General features: G+C 32.6%; 2 protein-coding genes across 3 annotated transcripts; both read right to left on the bottom strand.

The window, feature by feature from the left end:
- Window positions 1–2,168: 2,168 nt before the first annotated feature.
- LOC116351737 (dual specificity protein kinase CLK2-like) lies at window positions 2,169–7,433 on the bottom strand. Of its 2 annotated transcripts, XR_004202193.1 has the most exons (4): window positions 7,393–7,433; window positions 6,883–7,032; window positions 6,015–6,133; window positions 2,184–2,391 (listed from the first exon to the last, which is right to left on the bottom strand). XR_004202193.1 is itself a non-coding variant. In XM_031783878.1 (3 exons), exons 1-3 carry the CDS (start codon window positions 6,985–6,987, stop codon window positions 2,184–2,186), a joined length of 432 nt encoding a protein of 143 aa, XP_031639738.1. In that variant the 5' UTR covers window positions 6,988–7,215; the 3' UTR covers window positions 2,169–2,183. The 2 variants fall into 2 exon arrangements, 1 of the variants encoding a protein (XP_031639738.1); XM_031783878.1 differs by lacking the exon at window positions 7,393–7,433 and having other exon boundaries at window positions 2,169–2,391; window positions 6,883–7,215.
- Window positions 7,434–8,141: 708 nt separating this feature from the next.
- Window positions 8,142–9,886, bottom strand: LOC116351738. The gene is made up of 3 exons (XM_031783879.1): window positions 8,829–9,886; window positions 8,632–8,756; window positions 8,142–8,535 (listed from the first exon to the last, which is right to left on the bottom strand). Exons 1-3 carry the CDS (start codon window positions 9,028–9,030, stop codon window positions 8,479–8,481), a joined length of 384 nt encoding a protein of 127 aa, XP_031639739.1. The 5' UTR covers window positions 9,031–9,886; the 3' UTR covers window positions 8,142–8,478.
- Between the last annotated feature and the right edge of the window lie 32 nt (window positions 9,887–9,918).

Here is a 9,918-nt window from a genome sequence, read left to right as displayed (position 1 = left end):
ATTTTCTCTCTCAAAAATGCTTGATAAAAATCAAATTGTATTATATTGTATATATTTGATTAAGTTATTTTCAATAAACCACCAAGACGAAGGAACGCTGTTCGGTGCAGTTATTATTATTATTATTAAAATGTGAAACACAAAATTTCTGATATCAATTTTGTGACGAAAATAAATGATAGATAATTTTTCTGTGTACTGTGAATAAAAACTTAATATACAATTGAAAATTCAAAACGTTGAAGAAATGCCTCTCTTTTTACTGTTAGTATAGCCTGATGACGCAATGCAACGTTCCGAATATACAAATACATGTGCGATTGTTTGAAAAAATTGCCATTTTTGGCCAGTTTTGCACTATCGAAGGCCATATGTAGAAAATAAGAATTTTCTGGGATATAAGCCATGCGGCGTTTTTAAGTTCAGACTTGGGCCTAAAATCGGTGAAATTTTCAATGGGCCAAGTTGGGATAGTTTTCGAGATAATGGCCGTTATGTGTCCGGCCGAACGGTTACTTTTTGATTTTTGGCCAATAAGGCCACTCCAACTTGAAATTTTTGGAACGCACATGGCATCATTGGATAGCTCACTTCAAGACCTTTCCATCGATGTGCATATGTCCGGGTGTGTCAAGTGGATATGCTTCGGTGGCCAAAACGAAAAGTTCCGGAACAAAAAAGTCTTAGTTTCAAAAAGATCAGAATTGAGTACGCAAAATCGCGCACACACAGACACACAAACCAAATGACTTTTATAGGAAAATCATATGAAATTTTTAAAATAATAATTTTTTCGAACGGATTGATCGATTTCGACGTTTGAGGTATCGTTCGAAAGGTATTGAGCCATAGAATCAGAATACCGATGTTTCAGGTGTCAACGACCTCATTTAGTGCCATCTATGGCCATAAAACTGAATTTTGACCCTTTTCTTGAAAGGACCATATTTTGAAGAGGAGTGGGCCGATTTTCGAACTTTGATATTTTTTCTTGATCTATGCCCAAGAGCTTTCCAATCATACACCAGTTGCGGCTAAAGGCCTTCCAGGTTAGAATTTGGAAATTACGTGTATATATAGTAAAGTCGACTTTTCAACACACTAATGTGGTTTCGTCACTCGCGCGAACTGCCGTCCGCTGTGATTCTATACCTTACACAAAAATGTGAAAAAATCCAAATTTTCCTAAATTTCGCAAAAAAACGCCTGATCACGTCAGAAGATCACATATCCTCGCCGCAATTGTTTTTCGTACAAAGAATCAGTTTAAGAGCTTCATAAAAAAACGTCACAAAACACTGATTTAAGTATAAAAGATCTTTTCTCTTAAATTTTTAGTTTTAATTACAGTTGTTGTTGTTGTTTTAAAAAAAAAAGTCTCACGAAATGCCTTGAAAAACTATTTTTTCTCAACATTTTAGTGAAAATTCTTCGCTATGTTTTATAATGTTTACAATTTTTACGTGCTCAATTTTGGATCGTTATTTATTGTTTGTTCTAATATTTTATTTTCCTTAGAAATGTATCGAAAAACACAGATCGTTCATCTATCATCTCACAAATTTGACCGGCGTATTTCTTTTAATCTTTTCATCTTGCGTGTGAACAATGTCAAGAATTACCTTACACAAGCAAAAAAAATACAACCCATCTCACTAATAACTTTAAACCGACTGAATCATAATATTTAAAATATCCGTAATGAAAAATAAGTGATTAAAATTAATGTAGTGTTTATTTGTGTCGATTCTGAAATCCTCCTAGGAAAGTTGATATTTCCAAAAAGTACAAAAACGAGATGCCATTGCACACTATATTGAAGATACTTGATACTGAATATTTTGAATTAATGATCGATTAAATTATTGGAGAATATTTGTTGTATTTTATAAAATTATAAACTGAATGAAAATAAATATTTCAATCCATAACAATTTGTGGATGTTACATAAATTTTGTCTGAACACTTCTGCCAAAATAGGCTCTGAGTTTAAGAACATTGACATGCACCTTTCTTGTCGACAACTTAATATCTATACAATTGAATTGTTTGATTTTAATGTTTTAATTCAATGACAAAGAAAATATTTTTGCATTAATTTGTTAAAGTAAATTTAGATAAAACAAAATTTATCTGAATGTTTAATATCTTTTGTGAAGTAAAATTTACTACATAAATAAAATTATATAAGTTGGTTTGTTTTTACCTTTACAGGACTCCTGTCCTTAATTGTACGGTCACGATATTTCCGTCGTGTAGTACTGTGTGTCCTTTCTTCTCTATTTTCCCTGTGACGTTGCCGATAGCCATGTCGCGTAGATGTTGGACTCCTACGGTGATGTGAGCGTTTCGTACGATCTGATTGTTTTCGTCGGGTTGATATTTCGAAACTGAAATATATAATAGTATTTACTCAATTTATCGGTGATCCAAATTTTTCTTTTGTTTAATGCTTTAATACTTAACAGATAAGTACAACACTAAATCTATTCGTTTTGATACGAATATCTTTCAATTTGGTCTATTCTAAATAATAATATCAATTCGAACCAATTTTCAAAGAGAAAAAAATGGAAAGAAATAAATTAACGAGTTTGTTATAATTCTAACAAAAAAAAGAGTGGTAAAAATAAATAATTTGCTTTGCAATTATCACTCTTTTTTATCATTGTGAAGTTTAGTCAACTCACAGAAAAACTAATCCGACAAGTTAAGCGAATTTCGAAATTCATAACGTAATGTGCCCAGTTACCGGACACCTAAGAAGCTTGTTTGAATTTGAACTATTTTAGAGAAAAAAATATGTTATATTTCTTATTACTCTTTTCGTAGATCGCTATGTTATTCATTTCTCTCTCAAAATATTTCTATATATTCCACAAAGCCTTTATTTTATTCATTTTATTTATAAAAAAACGGAAACAAGTCAGCGTGCAATTGAAGATTATATAAAACATAATAGAAAAAAATGAATTTTAGATAATCAATTGTATATTTTTACTTCAAATTATCAATTCTTAAATTTTTTGAAAATTTACCAAAAAGTTATTTTTGAATAATTATTTATTATAAATTGTTCAACCATTTATTTAAATAAAAGAAGCACCAGGCGAAGGATCGCTGTACGGTGTGGTTAATATTATTATTATATAAAAATAATCAGAAAACTTCACTGAATAAAAATATTTTGAAATTAAAATACAATTTTATTATTGAAGTAAACATTTCACTTTTTGGAAAAATCCTTTCTGTTTGAAGAACTCTTCAACACAACAGCGTATATCGTGTCCGATAATTGGGCATTACGATTTTGTATGAAAATGTACCAGATATCGGACATTGGAAAAAATGTAAAATTAAACGCTTTAAAAAAAATTAATTCGATAAATTGTTAATATTTTTCAAAAAATTCAGAATCATCGCTTCAAAAATATATAATTACTGCTGCATAAAAAATTGAAATAATTTTAAAAAAATCTATTTGAATGTTCACTTGAACTGTTCTACCTGTCCGATAAATGGGCAAATACCATAAATAAGACACTTTATCTCGAACAGGTAAAAAAGGTTGAAAATTTATAAAATTGATTTTATATAACAATTAAAATTAAATCTACGATATTTAATTACTTTAAATGTGAAGTTTCACACTAATGCGTATAGTTTGAGATATGTTTTTCTACAAACTTGTATAGAGCAACTCATGTGACTGACGTTCGTTTTTAAGCGCAAATGACAGAAAAAATTCAATGATGCTGAAGTTAATGATAAAAAAAGGATATTCTTTTGTAATGCAAAAAATAACTTTCAATGCCCTCTAATCGAAAAAACTATGAGCTTTCTTTTGATATACAGAGTGGGCCAGAATAAGTGTCGCTTTTATATATGCTCAAAAAACGTATTGTTTTTTACTAAAATTGAACAAAAACTTAATTGAAATTTAGAAGAGGGTCCAAAATTTTAGATTCATGTTTTGGTTTTGATTCCTCCTCCATTTGCACGGACCACCAAATGCAAACGTCGTAAAAACGATTTACACGCGGCGCGCACCATTTCGATGGGAATATCGTTCCAAATCTTGACGATTTTCTTTTTGAATGCATCCAATTTTGTATTTTTCTTAATCTTCAGATCATTTAACTTCGATTGCATGTAGCCCCACACAAAATAATCCAACGGATTTAGGTCTGGAGACGATGGCGGCCACTCATCTTTGTTCAAAAAATCAGGCACATTTTCTCTTAACCACTGTTGCACTTTGTTTGCTCGATGTGCCGGTGCCCATCTTGCTGAAACACCCACGGTTCATCACCAAACACAGCTTCGGCATGTGGCAACAAGTTTTTGCGCAATATTTCTTCTTCATACACAGCTGCGTTAATTTTAACGCCTTTTTCAACGAAAACAAGGGGAAATTTATGGCCGGCCGAAACGGCGGCCCAAACCATGACACTCGACACATTTGGAAATCGTTAAACGACTAAATCATCTTCACGAATGTCCTCAATTGACGCTGCATACACGCGATCATTTTGCGCATTGAGACTTGGCTGCAAAAGGAACAACTTTTCGTCTAAAAAACAATGTTTGAGGTTGCGCGCCGGCGTAGCAGTTCTTTGCATTTTTGCTTTCTATCTTGCTTATTTTTGATTGTCAAGCCGTGTTTTCGATTTTTTTAAATGATTTAACTCCCAAATCTTCTTTCAACACTCTTCGCATTGAAGATCGACTGATATTGTGCTCACGAGCCAAGATTCTAGCGCTTCTTTTGTTATTTCGACGAATTTTGTTTCGTACCTTTTTGACCAGATCTTTTGTTCTCACGGATTTTTTTCTGACCGGTTTTCGCTTCACATCGACTGTTCCATGTTCCTTGTATCGTTTTATGGTGCGCTGAATAAATCTCAAATTGATACTGTCGCTCTGAAGCTTCCGAAAAATATCAACTTGTCGCAAACCTTTTTTGTGCAAATTCAAAACTAGTTGACGTTTCACATCCATTGCAATTGTAAAGTAAACAAGAACTGCGCATTACTGTGCATCGTCACAGTGGATTGCACAAACATGAATAAATATAACGGTGAACCAAAGGGTGATCGGAAAGCATTGTAGTTGAAATTACGTAGGTACAAAAAAGCGACACTTATTCTGGCCCACCCTGTATATAATTTTAAGAATATTCGAGTATAAATTCGTTTTTTTTTTTTTAAATACAAAGCAAATGTCCGATGAGCTGTCCGGTAACTGGGCACATTGTTGTATTTATACGTTTGTGACAGTCAGTTGTAATTCCTATTCAATCTGTTTAGTTCATTTAAATTAATTAACAAAATGTTAAAAACCCGATGGGAACTAGTATCGTATATTCTCCATACAAATTAATTTTATCGATTCTACGAATACGACATCTGTTAAAAAAGATACCGATTTTTGTTACTACTGTTGCTTTGACACAGCTCGAGCGAACTATACGGCTATGGCTGTATTACAGACGAACTAATACAAAAGAACACACAGACTCCGATCCTGTGTATGCGTATGTATTGTAAATTTTGCACAAGCAGCTACGATTGAAGACTGAGTGCAGAATTTGTAATACATACGCATACACAGAATTGGAGTCAGTGTGTTCATTTGTACGTTTACACGAGATGTATTAAAACACCACTAGTAACAGAAATCGACGAGTTTTTTAGTAGATGTCGTATTGGTGGAATCGATAAAGAAAAATCGACGATATTAGCGCTCATTGTAAAAACCAGTGCATTAGATTGCATTCACAAGAAAGAGTCAATATTTCGAAGAAACGTGAAAATATTAAACTTTGAATTATATAAATTTAAAAAGATGATGTTTGTCGCATTCAATTCAACTTTTGATGATCTTGAAAGCAGCTCGAAAGGGTTAAGTTTCCCACCACACTTTTCCCAATTTTTGCGCTAAAACGCACAACCAATTTTAACCATGACTTAATCAAAAATGCATCACCCTAGAAAATTGAAAGTTTTTTCACCTTCCTGCAGATTTTCTTAGACTGTCTTCAGTTTCAACTCTTCGTCGTTTCTCCAATCTGTACATTGATGACCTAGACTGTGACCTAGACTCTCTATGACGTCTTCTTGAACGTGGCATCTGCAAAATTAATACATATTTTAAAATAAAATTATTCATTTGAACCGGTTAGAATACTCGTGACCTCAAGAAATTTGTCAAAACATATTAATATACATTTTTTATATGAACATGTTGCTCTTTTACTTTAACACATTTATTGAGCTCACGAATATTCTAACCGATTCATTGGTACATAGATTCTTTTTTACTTCAATCTATATTACACATTTACATTGAAACGAAAGATGATATCTACTTTTGGTTTTGTTAGATTGTATTTTACATTCAACTTTGAAAATTAGAAGATTTTGTGTTTATATCGTTAACTCATCATCATCTTTAACATGTTTCCGAAATTTCATGAATGAGTAAACATAACAGACAATTATACATAACAGACAATTTCGGAAATATTTATTAAAACTTATTTATATTTCTATTTTATTGATAAATAATACGGCCATATTGAATATATATAGATTAATTTTAGGAATCAAAGTTGGACATACAGGGGGTGAAGGGGGAAATTACCCCTCCCTGAAGCATAGAATTCACTATTTAGGATAGAATTTCTCTCATTTTGCTAGAGTTTTTGACCACCTCCGCGTTTTAACCCCTAGAATTTTCAGTTTGACCAATTATGATAAGAAACTGTTTCAAAACAAACCTTTATTTTTCTTCAATATTAATTGCATATATCATTATCACTTATGAAAAAATTAATTAAGTTATATAAAAACAAAATATGTTTTACGAATGAAACCAACCTCAATGGCAGGATTTGTATTCAATGTACTATAACAAAAATTCGTGACGATTGTTGCAAAGCGCTTCCAAGTTCTAAATACAGATCCGTGTATGCTTATGAACATCGATCTTCTAATAATGACTTAGACATACGTCAAGATTGTTGATTCCTGTATGAATAATTTCACTTTTTTACTTCAATAGTTTATAGTTATAATTAAATAGGCAATTTGTTGTAATTTTCTATCAATTTTTCATTCATTCACTGCAATTTCTTGCTTTATCGTTTTAAAATTGTTTATTTATTTAAAAAATCAAACTAAAGAATTTAGTAATTTTTTGACATAAATCATTTGGTGAAATATGAATTATAAACTGAAACTATTGAATTGAATAATTTGTAAAATGTAGATAAACATCAAAGAAAAAGGAAACGATATTAACAACACTTTCTTCAAACTTTGTTTAAAAAGTAAAAAAAAATATGATTTTATCGTAATAATAATTTTATTTTTGATGAAGAGACGCACAAATCAAACAGAAACACATATAACAATGGCGGACACTTTATTTTCGAATGCCAAAGAGTGAATAAGCAGAAGGTGTCGTTCACATACCCATGAATACATATTTGACATTTCATGGTTTTTAAATCAATGTGTTTGACTCACCATTCACTATGTTTTATTTTTATTACATAAATATAATAAATATAAAAAATAAATTTTATAATAATGCTATAATATTCCAATATCTATTTTGTTTTCAAGATTTATTTTGTAAAATTGGACTATTCATATGTATTGTAGTTCCATTTTTCACCGGACGAACTTGATTCAAATCATTGCTTTTCATGTGCTCGTCAACCTGTCAACATCATGCTATCAAACGTATTTATTTTTATTTCAGTTTTTATTTTAAAGAAGTATCAAAATGTTTGCATCTTTCCGAACATCACTGAAAAAAATTGCGTCAAATAATAAAAAACTCTTCATTGCTCATATTTCCCATAAACTCTCAAGTCGTTTGAATATTGTTGATTACAAAAAATGTATAATATGTACACGTTTAAGAGATGTTTCAAGTTTATTTCCCTCAAATTACGTTCTCCCATTATTGATCGATCAGAGGCGTTTTTATACAAATACTGATCGAAGTAATTTAAATTACAATCTCGAAAAAAGTAAACAACTACTGAAAGACAATATACAAATGAAACGGATTCGATTACGTGAACGAAAGGAGATTTTAGTGCAAGGTATTTGTGAATTTGTGTAAATTTGTTAAAAGGATTATTTTTCCCATTTATTTATTCAATTGTAATTTCCATAAGATGATAGGTTAGATAATACGGAAGTCCACGCTAAATATAGCCAGACTTCATGATAAGAACTATTAACATTGTTCCTTAAATTAAACTAAATTTAATTTTTCATTTATTTGTTTGATTCATTGATTGTTGATTTGTTGAATGAGCGATGTGCAGTGTGTGAACGATGCTATTCTCAGTTTTCGCCATTGTCGTCGCTACCGCTACCGCTATCATTACTATCATCACTGTTGTCTGACAATTCACTGTTGCTCAAATCGATTGCATCTTCTTCGCTGCTTGACGACTACCATGACTGATCCGAATCGTATTCAGCTTCATTGGAATTTTTTGATGTTTGATACTGAAATGTAAATAACAAACACACATTTTACACTAATCACATGAATTCGAAAATTGTATTCAACAAATAATGCAATCGCACACAATATATTATTACCTTTTGTTGCTTTTTACGCTTATTTTCATCAAATTCTTCGAAGCGTCGCTCTGCATGTTGGTTTTGTGTCTCGGCATCGACTGTAAATGCATCTGGCAATTTTATTCCCAACAGTTCATGATGACCTAAATACATGAAAGAAGAAAATTGAATATTAGATTCTAAGTAAATAAATAAATGATTCACTGTAAACATACCGCGAAGTCGAATATTTCGACCGGCATTAGTGTCTCGATTCAATGTAACCGAACGGAATTTTGTCGTATCACCAATATCATCATCATTTCGTATGTATTTCCATGCGATGACATCTAGACGCCGACGTTGCAAATGTGTTCGTGGCCTCTTCACTGATAATATCGCATTTTCAGCAGCCGGCACAAGCATTCCATCGACCATATTGAAGCGTTTCAGTTCGACTTTTGGATGGCCGCCATCGTCGTCCGAATTCCGTGGTCGATATTTTTTCTGCTTCTTCAATTGTTTCGAACTCTTGTGACTGTAAATGAATGAACCACCATCGGGCAGTGCTTCTGGCGATGGTTTACATTGGCGACACACTTTGAACCGAGATTTCGTTGTCTTTCGGTCATTCTTCGAACCATTTTCCAGTACATTGAAGCAACGGCTACATAATTTTGTTGTTCGATATTCATCCACGTAGCGCACGGTACATTGTGGATGTTGTTCGAGTGCTTTGAATAGCAAACGAACACTTGTACGTACATAACCTTTGCATGGTGAATTTACATGGGTGAACGGCGACAAACAATCATTCGCACCAATTCACCAATGGTTCGATGGATTTCAATCCAATGCAAAAAATTAGTTAGTACATACGCTTCGCTGCCGTAAACATCCATGGCCCGATTGAAAAATCTTAACGTTTGGTCGGCGTATGTTTCAAAATCGTTCGTCCTACTGCTCGGCTAAACATGGTTCACACACTCTCGTTCGATGCGCTCACGATCGTCGGCTCTGTCGTCTTCGAGCGTACCAACCAGTCGATCTCGTTGTTTCTTGAACTGTGGCAATTTCGTCATCCAATGATATTGCTTGCTGGATATTTTAAAATTGCGTACGCTTTTCACTTTCACAGCGCCCGTATCATCTTTCTCTCGATCGATAATTTGGCCAGCAATGATTTCACGGTCGCCAACATCAAAGCTTACTTCGCGATCGCAGTGGCGTAATATATTTCGTAGCCGTTCTTTGGTTTCAGCATCAGTTTCATTGTTTCTCTTCTTCGTCTTCTTCTCTTTGTTCATCAGAAAAACGAATGCATTG

Source organism: Contarinia nasturtii, unplaced genomic scaffold (genome assembly GCF_009176525.2).
Source record: "Contarinia nasturtii isolate CC-2019 unplaced genomic scaffold, AAFC_CNas_1.1 Cnas_scaffold_6177, whole genome shotgun sequence".
In the NCBI taxonomy this organism is placed as follows: domain Eukaryota; kingdom Metazoa; phylum Arthropoda; class Insecta; order Diptera; family Cecidomyiidae; genus Contarinia; species Contarinia nasturtii.
This window is presented reverse-complemented; position numbering and strand designations above follow the sequence as displayed.

Excerpts from the sequence above, each read along its gene's own strand:
- LOC116351737 (XM_031783878.1), bottom strand. The coding sequence starts at position 6,987 with ATGTTCATAAGCATACACGGATCTGTATTTAGAACTTGGAAGCGCTTT. Across the intron at positions 6,134-6,882 it reads ATACAAATCCTGCCATTGAG|ATGCCACGTTCAAGAAGACG; the intron begins GTTGGTTTCATT and ends TTAATTTTGCAG. Across the intron at positions 2,392-6,014 it reads CTAAGAAAATCTGCAGGAAG|TTTCGAAATATCAACCCGAC; the intron begins GTGAAAAAACTT and ends TATATATTTCAG.
- LOC116351738 (XM_031783879.1), bottom strand. The coding sequence starts at position 9,030 with ATGGTCGATGGAATGCTTGTGCCGGCTGCTGAAAATGCGATATTATCA. Across the intron at positions 8,757-8,828 it reads TCGAAATATTCGACTTCGCG|GTCATCATGAACTGTTGGGA; the intron begins GTATGTTTACAG and ends TCATGTATTTAG. Across the intron at positions 8,536-8,631 it reads AGCGTAAAAAGCAACAAAAG|TATCAAACATCAAAAAATTC; the intron begins GTAATAATATAT and ends TTTACATTTCAG.